This window comes from Podarcis muralis, chromosome 2 (assembly GCF_964188315.1).
Source record: "Podarcis muralis chromosome 2, rPodMur119.hap1.1, whole genome shotgun sequence".
In the NCBI taxonomy this organism is placed as follows: domain Eukaryota; kingdom Metazoa; phylum Chordata; class Lepidosauria; order Squamata; family Lacertidae; genus Podarcis; species Podarcis muralis.
The window spans coordinates 29479647-29493501 of record NC_135656.1 but is presented as its reverse complement, the minus strand read 5'-3'; the positions used below and the strand labels follow the sequence as shown (position 1 = coordinate 29493501).

At 40.3% G+C, this 13855-nt stretch overlaps 1 protein-coding gene across 4 annotated transcripts in view; it reads left to right on the top strand.

Annotated features, from left to right (window-relative positions):
- RPTOR (regulatory associated protein of MTOR complex 1) overlaps positions 1 to 13855 on the top strand; it is a 314753-nt gene that overhangs the window by 35182 nt on the left and 265716 nt on the right. For all 4 annotated transcript variants that reach the window (XM_077924087.1, XM_028714738.2, XM_077924086.1 and 1 more), the window contains exon 3: positions 2754 to 2836. In XM_077924087.1, coding sequence (XP_077780213.1) covers positions 2754 to 2836 — 83 coding nt within the window. The remainder of the gene's footprint in view (positions 1 to 2753; positions 2837 to 13855) is intronic.

Here is a 13855-nt window from a genome sequence, read left to right as displayed (position 1 = left end):
TTGGAGCCTTGGAGGTTCTGGCCCTTCTTAAGCAGCTGCTCTTTTGAGTAGCCATGGCAAGAACTACACAACAGCTGTCTATTTTTTTTTTTATTATCCCCTTCATTTTCCTTTTGATTTTGCCAGTGCCACTGTTTTCTATTTCTCCAATCTTTTCAGTCATTTGTCTGAAGTGAGCTCTTACCACTACATTTCTTTGCTATTGGTGCTTTTGCTGGATCCTTCCTGGGCATTTTAGTGGGTCTGAAAGGATGCATGAGAAAACATCAGAGTTAAGCAACTGGAAGATGTGCTTGATAATCACTTCTGGGTCACCTTGGAGGTCTACTACAAGGGCATAGAGCAGGCTATTCCAACATTTTGATTCTGAATGTGTGACCCGAGAAACAGTGTTCCATAGTGCAACTTGCTTATCTAGACAAAACGCCAACTGCCTGAAAGAATTTGCCTCTTGATGAGAGTCACAACTGTCCTCTGAGGTAAGTTTAGACTGGTCAGAGTTCACTCCATGAATTTAGAAACCATGCTGGTGATTGGGAGATACAGTATTAAACTGTATTAAGCTACTACATTTATGGATGAAAAATGTTTTCATGAAGAATGAGATTGGCTCAGCTGAGCATTGTGTTGATTGTGTAGGTTACTGATTTGGGTGTTATCTTTGTGTCAAGTCCAAAGCCAGCTTTAAAAGCATTGACTAATAGGAGACTTCAGAAAGCAAGAATTCTTTATAGTATTTTTTGTAAAAAAATTGAATAGGGAAGATGTCTAACCCATTCTTAGTTCTTTTCACCTTAGAGCTATTGCTTCACCAGTCGATACTAGAGTTATTTTTTTTGTCCATAGTGTCAGGTGGGTTCCATTAAGCATGCAAATGTTCCTTTGGCATTCCACAAGGACATGATTCTTCCCTGGGTGGACTTGCACTGTAACTCATTAGTCTCTCTTTGCATGCATTTTTTACAAATTAATCTTGGTGCTTCAGGGAGTAATTTGGAAATGACCCAGTTTTTCAGCCCTAGCTTTGCCAAAAGCATGGTACTGTATTGGAAGGATGCTTTTAGCTCGGTTCTTAAAGAATGAGAAGGGCCTTCTGAGGAAGACACAGGCAGTTAAGTGGGGAGATGTAAGCTTTTGTCTGAATTGTGTATTCTGAGTGTCAGGAGACAGAAATGCTAGCTTACCCATCTTCTGCTTTAAAATAGGTGAGAACTTTTCCTGTTGGTTTTTAGTGTTGTGGGGCAATATTCTTCTCCCCCAAATGGGGAAGCCTGTTCCTTTAATATAGGTACAGCTAGGGCTCAACACATGAGTGAATGTAAGCAGCTGAATTCCCTTTGGCTTACATTAGCAACATCTGGAAATGACTGTATCTGTTGTCTCATTGGCAATTGATGGTGCTGACTGAGGCTGATGCAAGTTGGGAGTTAACAGCATCTGGAGGGCAACAAGTTGATTGCATAAGTCTGAGGAATTGCTATTACTGGAAATCATTACTTTCTCCCCAGCTTCAGCAGTTTTTCTCCATAACTGTGTTGAGAACTTCTTTTTGTGAGTGTTCCTTTATTGGAAAGTGGGATCCATAAATGTTCAGAATACTAAATTCTACTCTGATACTCAATTCTGTGTTTGAACTGCACTAGCCTTGATTACAACTGACCACATACTTCTCCAGAAACCTCTGTTTTGATAAAAGATGAGCAGAGCAGCAGAAGGGATTACTTTTTCTTTGTGTGTCTTTTGGAATATTTTGATTTGGTCTTGGAAGAGCATTTGCCACTTACCTATCTGTTCTTTCCTTATTTTGAAAATAAATAAATCAGCTACTAGAATAAAAATGCTAATCGCTTCTGTTGGTGATCCTCATGCCTATCAAAATCCTGATGTTCTGAAGCTGTAGTGCTGAAATATAATTTCCTGTATCTCACTGCACTAAACCCTGATTGTTAGAGAACCTCAAATGCAGCTTTTCAGAAGTTTTAAGCAGAGAGCACTGCTGTGTGATGATGGGCATTAGCTTTTTATCTGTGAAAAATCCTCTATTTGAGCAGAGCTCGATGGAAATTAGGGAGACAGCCACCTTGATAACTTTATGCTTACCATAGGAAGACAGCTATGACCTGCTGGTCTGGATTGTGGAGATCTCTCTCTCTCTCTCTCTCTCTCTCTCTCTCTCTCTCTCTCTCTCACACACACACACACACACACACACACGTGTTGTTGCTGTCTAATAACAGTACCACGAAAAATATACTACATGGCCACATCATAATCTTATTCCACAGAAATCACTTAGAAGGTACCTGCACATTTTACCCCGTAACTTCCTTTCTAGGGGGTGGGGTGGGGCTATATACTTGTTTTTACTTAAGTAAGCTTTCATGGGTGCCATGGCACCTTGCTGGGTTGATTACCTCTGTTTTAAGGTAGCTGTCTTCAGTTGGCTGGGACAGGGCAAGAATGGCGGAAATGCTAAGCATGTTAATGTCTCTGCACCAAGCTCCCTTTCTATCAGTGTCCTAAAGGAAGCGGCTATCTCATGCTCCAGGGCCTTTTATCCAGAATTTATGCAAATTGCCTGGTTTGCTACATTACATCCTTGGAGATTGCACAAGGTTGGTGCAAAGTAACGTCGTGGGCTATAATCTGTATTCAAATACCCTTCCCTCCATACACATTTGGCTGAAGCAGAAATTATGTGAATATTCTTGAGGAACTGATCAAAAGTCTCATGACTCTTTTATGTGTTTTAGATCCTCTGTCAATGGGGCCACAGAAAGCTTTGGAAACTATTGGTGCAAATCTGCAGAAACAGTATGAAAACTGGCAACCAAGGGTAAGTATGATTTTTGTGTTAGAGAGGAGTTCTATGCCTCCTTTTTCCCAATCAACTGTGTGTACTACTTGTACTACATGAAAAAACCCTGGTTTCAGCTTGGAGTATGGAACATCCCTTATATAACTTAATGACTTGCCAATATTCATAACTTGTCTGTCCATTCGTGTGGATAGAACCTTGCAAGTTCTCAAAAGCTATTAGGCTTTGGTTGGGTGAATGTACTTTGAGACAGGAATAATTTTCAGTCAAGATTTTTATACTGCCATTTGTATTCAACATGGCTCCCATCGATAAAACTTTCTGAGTAGTTGGAATTCAGTAGTTAGTTTCTGTGTAGGTTGGGGTCTTTTCTGCACCATCAGTTTTTTGGTGAATTTCTGCAATCTTGACCGGCTCAACTATGCTGTTTATGACTGTTAGACTTTAGATTTATGGTACGGTATTTGCCAGAAACAGGGATTACACTAGCTTCTTTCCATGGAAGTGGCAATTTGTGTAATGCCCCCATGGCTTTGGAAGTTTTAATTATGGTAGCAAAACCATGCTCAGTGAGCTTAAAATTGTTGTACCCGTGTGGGCACCTGCTACTTACAAACGTCTTCTCATATGGAAAGATTATCACCCAGTTCCATTTTTTGGTTGTTGTGCTCCATAAACATTATATGTCTGAAGCTGGCACATTCAGTTTCTGTACAAAATAATCATTTCAAGTAATTCTGTTCATAAATATTCAGGGCACACAGTCACTCTTTAAGTACAGTGGTACCTCTGGTTACATACTTAATTTGTTCCGGAGGTCCATTCTTAACCTGAAACTGTTCTTAACCTGAAGCACCACTTTAGTTAATGGGGCCTCCCGTTGCTGCTGCGCTGCCACCACACGATTTCTGATCTCATCCTGAAGCAAAGTTCTTAACCCAAGCTAATATTTCTGGGTTAGCGGAGTCTGTAACCTGAAGTGTATGTAACCCGAGGTACCACTGTACTGTGACCACATATTGGGGATGGAAGATGTGAGCAGACTTCACATGCTCTGTCTATATCATTTTTCTGGCTTTGGTACATTTTGAAGATTCTTGATACATTGGTGACTTAAATTCAAAATCTTTAGGTTACTTAATTCTGAATCCTGCAGGCTGAGCTCATTGTTTTTAAATGTACATGCATGGGTTCAAGCTACTCTCACCATGCTGGTGTGTGTGTCTGTTGTGTGTGAGTGAACGTCCTGGTGAAAGTACCTGCAAGCTTGGAGCAAAAACTCCTTTGCACAATTAAGACGACACAATACTTTCCGTATATGGAATGTGTGCTGTGCTTTATCACACATAGTGGTGGTTCAGGTACAAGGCTACAGTAGCTATGAGAACTGATGTACACAATGGTCCCAAGGACCATCAATCCTTTGAACACCCTTGTAACCTGAGTTCCATCTGGGGCCGCCCCCTGTTGGGCATAAAACTGGAGTATGTCGTTGGCTCTTTTCTTTTCTCTCCTTTGTGTGTGCCAGTTCATGACTTCTTGGTTTGAGGAGCCATGAAAGTATGGTTTGTCTGAGCCATGAAAGTATGGTTTGTAACCCATGACCAAATGGGATTAAACTGTTAAATATAGTTTGCTCAAATCAGGAAAATGAATAGGGCATCTCCATGTGTGAGGAAGGCTAAAGGATTGTGTGAGAGGTAGGTTCAATCCAGGCTTGTGAATACAATGCCAAACTATGGTTTGATGTTGCTTCTGAACCCTTGGCTTAGGTTTAAAGCCATTTTACTGTTGAACCTAATTCTGTGTGTGCATATTCTAGAGCCTGAGGTTTCCACATGCTTTGTGTGTTTTCCTGCCAGTTGCATAAGATTTGGTAGACAATTTTTCTTTTCTTTTAAAAATCTTTATGAAACAAATGTAATAAGAAAATATTCAAAAAAAAATAACTACAAGAAAAATATACAATAATAAAAAGGGGGAAATCTTATCTATAATCTCACAAACCTTTCAAACTCCAAGGCTCTTTTTTATTCCTCCATTTTCCACCTTCAGTATTCTGATCAGTAACTGTGTTTTGGATTTCACATGCAATGTTGATTGTCAAGAGAACTCCTGTGTTTCTGTTCTGTTGAACTTACAGTATTATTGTCACATGTGCAAATACAGATAGCAATCTTCTCTGCCTGAAATCTTGATCACTGGACAGCTGTAGGGTATGCTCCAGAATTTTGAAAATCATCTTAGTATTCTGTTCCCATCCCAAGCAGGGAGCTCAGATGAGAACTAGCTTGTCCTGGCTATAGCAATACCTTTAGGTAAATTTATTCCTAGTCATTCTACTTTCAAGTGAAATTGGTTACACAGAGACAGGTGGCTGTTTCATCATTAATTTATTTGTTCCCGTATAATTTATAAAATCAATAAGGATAATAAATTGCCACAGCAAACGTTTTCTTTGGTAACATGAGCTCAGAGTAGAGAGAGGCAGCATCTCTTTCTGAGCAGTTCAGAATAAAATCTTTGTTGAAGCTGATTAGTTATCAGAACAGATTTAAATATGGATTTAATATCCTTGTGATGGTATGAATATTAAAGCGTGGGATGTGAATTGCTTCAGAAGCGTGCTAAAGTCAGGGGAGAGAGCTACGGGCATTAGCTTTGCATGTAACTTGGCTTCTCTAGTTGAAAAGGATCTTGTCTAGCAGGGTTGATAAACTCAGTTTTACAGTACTTTGACCACAGCCTGGTGAGGAATGAGGGCTCTCTTTGACCATGCATTGACTTCAGAGAATCTCAACACAACAGGGATGAACACCCTGTCCTTACCATGCCCTTTCTAGCCTAGATCTGGGAAGGAAAGTAGGAACATTGTTTACATAGTTTCCCCAGACTATGAGTGTTTGAGGGCAGGGAAACCAAAATGCTTGTTTACAAAGCTATTGTACTACCAACCTTACTGTATGCTTGTGAAACATGGACCACTTATACAGTGGTACCTTGGGTTAAGAACTTAATTTGTTCCGAAGGTCCATTCTTAACTTGAAACTGTTCTTAACATGAGATACCACTTTAGCTAATGGAGCCTCCCTCCGTCGCCCCACCGCTGCCGTGCAATTTCTGTTCTCATCCTGAAGCAAAGTTCTTAAACCGAGGTACTATTTCTGGGTTAGCGGAGTCTGTAACCTGAAGCATCTGTAACCTGAAGCGTCTGTAACCTGAGGTACCACTGTAAATACCATCTACAACTCCTCGAAAGATTCCATCAATGGTGTCTCCAAAATTTTTTACACATCACTTGGGAAGACAGGCGAACTAATACCAGTGTACTGGAAGAAGCAAAGATCACCAGCGTTGAAGCAATGATTCTTCAACATCAGCTTCGTTGGACTGGTCATGTTGTGCGGATGCCTGATTATCATCTTCCAAAGCAACTACGCTATTCCGAACTTAAAAATGGAAAGCGTAATGTTGGTGGTCAACAAAAGAGGTTTAAAGACTGTCTCAAGGCAAATCTTTAAAAATGTAGTATAAACGCCCACAACTGCGAAACACTTGCCTTGCTAGCACTACAATTGGAGAACAGCCTTTACCAAAGGTGTCATACGGGCTTTGAAGACACTTGAACTCAGGACACAAGACAGAAATGTGCTAAGAAGAAGCTCCTACCCGGAAAGCAATGTCCCCACTGTGGAAGGACATGTGGATCCAGAATTGGCCTCCACAGTCACTTATGGACTCATTGTTAAAACCGTGTTTATGGAAAACAGTCTTATTCAGCTACGAGTGATCGCCGAAGAGGAAGAAGTAACTCAGTGTGTTGTTGCTAGTAAGACTACACCACTCCTGCTTGAGGAAGGGTCACAGTTGCTGGGGGGCACAAATTTTGGGTAACTTCCAAGGGTAAATTTGCATGTGTCGTGTTCTGAGCACTCTCAGTGACTGCTGTCTTGTTACTGTAATTAAATCTTCATATTAAGGAGATCCTGAGCCAAGAACCACTCTGGATCAGAACTTAGGAGAAAACGTTATCGGGATAACTAAGGAATCTGCAAATTAAATTTGCATTATATTGACATGATTATGTACATTTGCTTGTTTCTTTTCTGCTGCTGATTTAGAATTAAATCCTGTGTTTAGGGAGCAGTGACTTATGCTTCCATTGGCACCTGAATCAGTTTCTAGCCGTTTTATATTTAAATAATTACAGGATTCGCATCTGGGGCCAACCACCTAATTGTTTATTAAGAATAATTATGTCCTGCCTTTCCAACAGAATGCTGCTCAAGACAGCTAACAATAAAAACAAGCTCATCAAAATACAAGCTGAAATGTAAATAAAAGCATGAAAAATAACCTTAAAAATAAGCGCCAAGAAAATAAACAGCACAAGTCCAAGTTGTACCACAGCAAGACTCTATGACTGCCTATAGCATGCTTTCTAAAATCTTTGCTGTCTCCTCTGTGTCTGCCTTCCATTTGTGGATGTAAATACAGTAGTGACACCAGATGATTTTCCCAAGATATTTATCAGTTGTCCTGCCAACAGAAAGAAAATGGAACAAAGGAGATTAATCTTTCCGGGGTGTGAAGTTAATAAATGTTATATTAAAAAGTCAGCATAAAGGCATAGCAGCATTTTTCTGATATTCTGCTGACCAAGTATGCATTTTGTTAGAATAAAACCCAAAATCTAAAGAAGCTACAGGAAATTTAGTGTGTTTATTGACAAAATGTGTTGATGCAAAATCAACAAGCTGAACTAATATCTTTTCTTTTGAAGAGATTAAGAATGCTGCCCTATAAGTGAAATCTTCAACTGTATCAAACAGTTCACCTATTTTGATACCCAAAAGTACAGTGGTACCTTGGGTTAAGAACTTAATTCATTCTGGAGGTCTATTCTTAACCTGAAACTGTTCTTAACCTGAAGTACCACTTTAGCTAATGGGGCCTTCCGCTGCTGCCATGCCGCCGCCGCGTGATTTCGGTTCTCATCCTGAAGCAAAGTCTTTAACCTGAAGTTCTATTTCTGGGTTAGCGGAGTCTGTAACCTGAAGCGTCTGCAACCCGAGGTACCACTGTAGTTCCTTTAGGGAGGACAAAAAGATTCCCCCATTAGTTGCTATTTTAGCAGCATTTTATTTTAAACCAGGTCAGTCAACTCCTGCAAATAATAGTTTGTGGGCTCATGTGGTGAGGATATAGGAGGCGCCATACATTCAGGTTTGCCTACATGGTAGTGTCACAATGGCCAATTGAGAGCAAGAGCAATGCTTCTTGAATCAGCATCACATTCCCTTTGTAGCACCCCGCCACCCCCAATCACAGGTTTGATGCCTTTTGCTGCTACTGAAATGTTTTGCAAAAGGTACCCTGTTTTAGTTAAGTCCTAGTTAATTCTTCATACTGGCATTTCCTTCTTTCAGCATGATAACTTGTTTACTGTAATTGTTTTGAACTTGTTCAGTTATGGCTCAGTTTTGGAATCTTTAATTTTTTGAGGGTTCTTTTTTATTTATCTGTATTTTAAACATAAGAACTAACCACTCTTCACAGTTCTTATCATTTTCTGATGCCCCCCCCCCCAAGAAAGAAAGTAGGAAATAAAAGAACAAGATGAGCCACTATATTATTAGTTTCTGTTTTGATGAGTTTGGAAAGTTGCTCGAGGCTGCAGTCTCATACATACTTCCCTGGAAGTGCACCCCACTGAACTCTGTGGGGCATACTTTTGAGTAGGCATGTGTGAGATTGTGTTATAGTGATAAAAAAGGAAAGCAGAACTGAATAAGCCACTAGGTTAAAAACAAGCAAACCAGTGACTTTTTTAAAAACAACAATGTGAATTCAAGGGGAGATTCGGTTTAAATACAAGCTTGATTGCATAACCATGTATCAGTGACATACTTTTTTTGCATAAGAAGATAAATCATAATAAAATGTTGGTTTCTTCAGTTTTGAAACACTCTTGTTGGGTATAATGGAAGTACTAAAGATAAAAGGAATGGGTTGATACCTTCTCACTTCCACTCAAATTATTTCTGTCCAGATACAGCAGACTTGGCAATTTCTGCTGGCATATTTGGACAAATATATAGCTAGGAAACGTGATTTCTGTAAACATCTTTGTTGTAAGATTGTTGATTTCCTTAGTGGTAACATCTACGAAAGCATGAAAGGCCACAATGGTTTTTACGAGTAAAATTGCAATGATACCACATTACTGCACATACTGATGAGTCATGCAGTTTCTCGTATCCATGCTACGTGCCATTCCAGAGCCCTTCTCTTTTCAGCAGTAACAAGAATAATGAATCCCGTGGAACACAGCCTATTGGCTGGCTGACATGAGGCTTTAACACAGCATGTGGAACCTAAGGTATAGTAAAACCTCAGGGCACAACGAAAACAAACGAGTCTCTCTGCTGTTTAATGACAGAGCCCATGGAATTGGGCGAAGAGGGTGGGTTGGAGAGGGGAGTTGGCTTCGGGTAGCAGCAGGTACTCTGCGTGTGGGCAGACCTCATGCTGCCTTGTATAGTTTGTACAAAACATGAGGCAATTACCGAGCTCAGATGTTTTGTGTGCAAGATACTTGGTTCGTAGCGGTAAATCACTGCCCTTTGAAACATTGCAAAGCTGAACACGTACTACTTGATTGCATTCAGCCAGCTTTTGAGTTTTTCCTGCAGTAATAAAGAGAGGTTGCTGGGCTATCTGCAATAAAACAATAGGAGAATGATTGAATCTCCTAGACCTTTGCTGTAAATACTAATAGACCTACTTTGGTTGTGATTCCCCCCACCCCCACCGCCCCCAGACACTTGCTTAAATGGTCAATAAGGCTGAAGAGAACCACATGCCAGGGCACTGAAATAACCAGCCTAGGGATAGAGCTTAGAAATAGTTTATCATGAATGCATGACAAGTATTGATTATTGGAAAATTGCTACTGAGTGTATGAGCTTCGTTGGAATAATTATCCAATAAGAGGTGGAGTAATGAGGCTTCAGCGTTTAATGCAATCTTGCTTATAGGATTTGTTCAGTAAACGCATTAGTTGAAATATCTGCTTGGGTAAGTGCAAAGATTTTAGGAAGTACCGTATTTTTCGCTCTATAACACGCACCTGACCATAACACGCACATTGTTTTTAGAGGAGGAAAACAAGGGAAAAAACATTCTGAATGAAACAGTGGATGTATCATTTTTGTGCTTCATGCTGTGGCCACAGACATGTGATCTGATGGTGAATTTGGGGTGACCCAATGCAAAAATCCTGAGAATTCCTGTGGACCCATGCTTTGTAACCACGTTTTTGCACCATTGTGGCCCCAGGCAACAGTGGGTGCGTGATTTTTTGGGTGCAGGCTGTAGCCATGGACATGCTATGTGATCTGATGGTGAATTTGGGGTGACCCAATGCAAAGATCCTGAGGATCCATGTGGATCCATGCTTTTTAACCACGTTTTTGCACCATTGCAGCCCCAGGCAACAGTGGGTGCGTGATTTTTTTGGTGCAGGCTGTAGCCATGGACATGCTATGTGATCTGATGGTGAATTTGGGGTGACCCAATGCAAAGATCCTGAGGATCCATGTTGATCTATGCTTTGTAACCACATTTTAAGTGGGGAGCGAAGGAAAAACAAAGAAGGGACATGAGAGGGGTGTGCAGAGAAGCAGCTGGCTAAGAATACTGGAGAGGGATAACGGGTGGGGGGAAAGAAAGGCAAAAGTTCCCCCCCAAGCCAGCCATCTCTCTCTCTCTCTCTCTCTCTCTCTCTCTCTCTCTCTCTCCCTCCCTCCCTCCCTCCCTCCCTCCCTCCCTCCCTCTCTCTCCCTCCCCCTCCCCCCTCTCCCTCTCCCCCAGCAGCACCGGAGCACAGAGAGAAATTAGAAAGAACGACACTCTGCTTGCCTGGATGGGAGGGGCTTTCCCTGCTCTTTGTTCCGTTTGAGCAAACACAGCAACGAAACAGAGGAGGGTGGGCAGTAAGACCCTGAGGCAGAATGCAGGAAAGCAACCACTTCCTCTTTTCAGGTTTCCCTTCTCCGTGACTCGCGATTTGACTTTTGCTTGATTTTTTGGCTCCAGGGACCACACATTCGCTCTATAACACGCACAGACATTTCCCCTTCCTTTTTAGGAGAAAAAATCTGCGTGTTATAGAGGGAAAAATACGGTAATTTTGGAGGGAATCTGAGAAACAATGTTGACAGTTTCCAAAACCAACTCTCCTCCATGCTTGAATGGGATGCCTCTTTAGTTTGTAACTACTTACACGTTTTCTAAAAATTAAATATTTTTTCATGTTGCACAGCTATATAAATTCTTGTGCTGCAAGGGTGAAAAACGCTTCAACCTGTTTCATCCGCAGAATCATGCAGTTAAGTAAGCCATTTCTTACAAGGCTCAAATTATTATTGTTTATTGGGAAGCAGGTATAGAGGCTTACAAAGTTCAAACAAATTAGAGTTCTGCAATCAAGCATGAGAAATTCTTCAATGCGACACACACACACACACACACACACACACACACACACACAAATATATATGAGAGACTATTTAGGAATACTAGTTGCCACGAAGGGGCACTAATATCTGATAATCTTGGTTGAGAAGTTGTATACAGTGGTACCTTGGTTCTGAAACTTAATCCGTTCCGGAAGTCTGTTCCAAAACCAAAGCATTCCAAAACCAAGGCACACTTTCCCATAGAAAGTAATGCAAAACGGATTAATCCATTCCAGACTTTTAAAAACAACCCCCAAAACAGCAAATTAACATGAATTTTACTATCTAACGAGACCATTGATCCATAAAATGAAAGCAATAATCAATGTACTGTACTATAAAATAAATAAGACAGTATTGTAGATGATAAAAATTAAAATTACTTTTTTTTCTTACCTGCACTGATGATAGTCATTGTTTGGATGGGGGGCTTTTACCCATTTCCACAGTCACACAATCAATCAATCAATCAATCAATCATAAAACGAAGAACAAGTCACAGTCACAAAAACGGAAAAGCCACACAAACAAAAACACAAAAAATAGCAAAAACAAAAGCACCAAATATAAGCTCCAAATATCAGCTCAGAACACTGCAATCGGAAATGGAAGGCTTTGGTTATAATGGGGGGGGGGGAGGGAATTAGCAGTGCAACGGTGAAAATGGAAGCTTAGGAGCATGTTCGGCTTCCGAAGCAAAGTTCACAAACCGGAACATTGACTTCTGGGTTTGCAGCGTTCGAGTCCAAGTTGTTCGGGAAGTAAGCTGTTCGAAAACCGAGGTACCACTGTATCCTCATTCCTGTGCAAAAGCCTTTAGAAGTAGGAAATGTACAAATAGACTGAAGTCTGTTCCTCAGAACTAGCTACTTTTATGTCTGAGCAATGGAAATGCAATTGTAAGTAAAGGCCTAAAGCTATGTGACTACACTACCATCAAAGAAGCCCACGTATTACTGGACTGTGCTTGACCTTACTATATTTTGAGAGGTCTCTTTGTTTTGGTATTTCACATGGCTCACTGTATTTACCTGAATTTTTTGTTTGATCTAAAGAACACTGAAAGGTCATAGCGACATAATTTTAAATAAGGTAGAGAGGACCCATGTGGCTTCAGGGTATTAATTGTGGTAGAGAGCATAGCTTACTTTTTTCATTAGCAGTATGACATCTAGAGGTCAAGCAAAGCGCTGAAGTGTTTTATGAAACTACTTTTGGTATTGCACTGTTTTTGTGTTCAGGTATGTTTAATATGGAGGATTATGCAGCTCTGTCTACAGAAGATTGATTTGAGGAACAATTTGCAAGAAGAGGAAGATAGTCTAGTTTAAATTTAATGGGAGTAAATTACTATCGAAAGAGAAGATTGCCAAAGATAAAATAATAATAATAGGAAGTAGATTGGTTTTAATTTATGAAAACTTTCAATGTCCATTTAACAATTTTCTCATAAGAGTCAACAAAATTATTAGTAAACAAGGTTGAAGACGAATCATCTTTTGGTTATATGAAATCATCAGTCAGGACTGACAGATTCAAAGCAGGTGGATCAATGAGCTGACAATACAGTATTTTTCTAGTTATGCTGTACAATATAATAATTTAAGCCAGGATGCAGCTCCAGCTCCTATTTGAATGGGGCTCAGCCTTGTAAATGCATGGTAGTAACTAATGTAGCCCCGTGCTTAAGAGGCATCGCTTGTTTTTAGGCCAGCTAAAAGCAGGTATGTATGGTTGTACTTGAGCACTAACGTAAAATATAGAATTGTCTTGAGCATTCAGTGGAGTCTAAGAGCACATACCCCTGGTTCAATCCTAGCCATCTCCAGGTAGAACTGGGAAAGAAGCCTGACTGTAACCCCCGAGTACCAATGTCATTCTGTGTAGAAAATACGGACAAAGATGGAACCAATAGTCTTAATATAAGGCAGTTTCCTGTCTTCCCTGACATCCATTTTGACACCTGTATCCAAGATTACAATATATTGTAGTACAATATATTCTACTAGATTGTAATTGTAGCATTACAATATATTTTACATTTTGTCTCAATATGCGCAGTTTGTTTCACTCTGATCTCAGCCCTCCAGTTAGGTATCTGATTGCATTGTGTTTTATGTCTTTCCAGTCTCCCTTAAAAGTGGATGGATAGATTGAGGTGTAGCACGTCCTTGAAATGCAGAATATTGTACACACACCAATTTACATTTAAGCATTTCTGTGTTCCTTGAGATAAACTGTGGCAACATCTCCTGCATTTTAGAGGCCAGGGCTTCCAGGTGGACTCTAGTCCTATTATTCCTTTCATAGAAGTAAACCACTAGTCAACAGAGGCTGTTGATGAAGCTTTATTTTTGGCTTTTGCCAGTTTTGGTGAAGTCCATTCCAAGCCACGTGTCTGCTTTGTTCCTTTAATAAATATTTTTTGGATGCAGTCATAATCCATTAGCATCTGTTGTATATATTTGCTGTTTGTTTCACTGGACTGTGGATTGTATTCATTGACCAGATGATA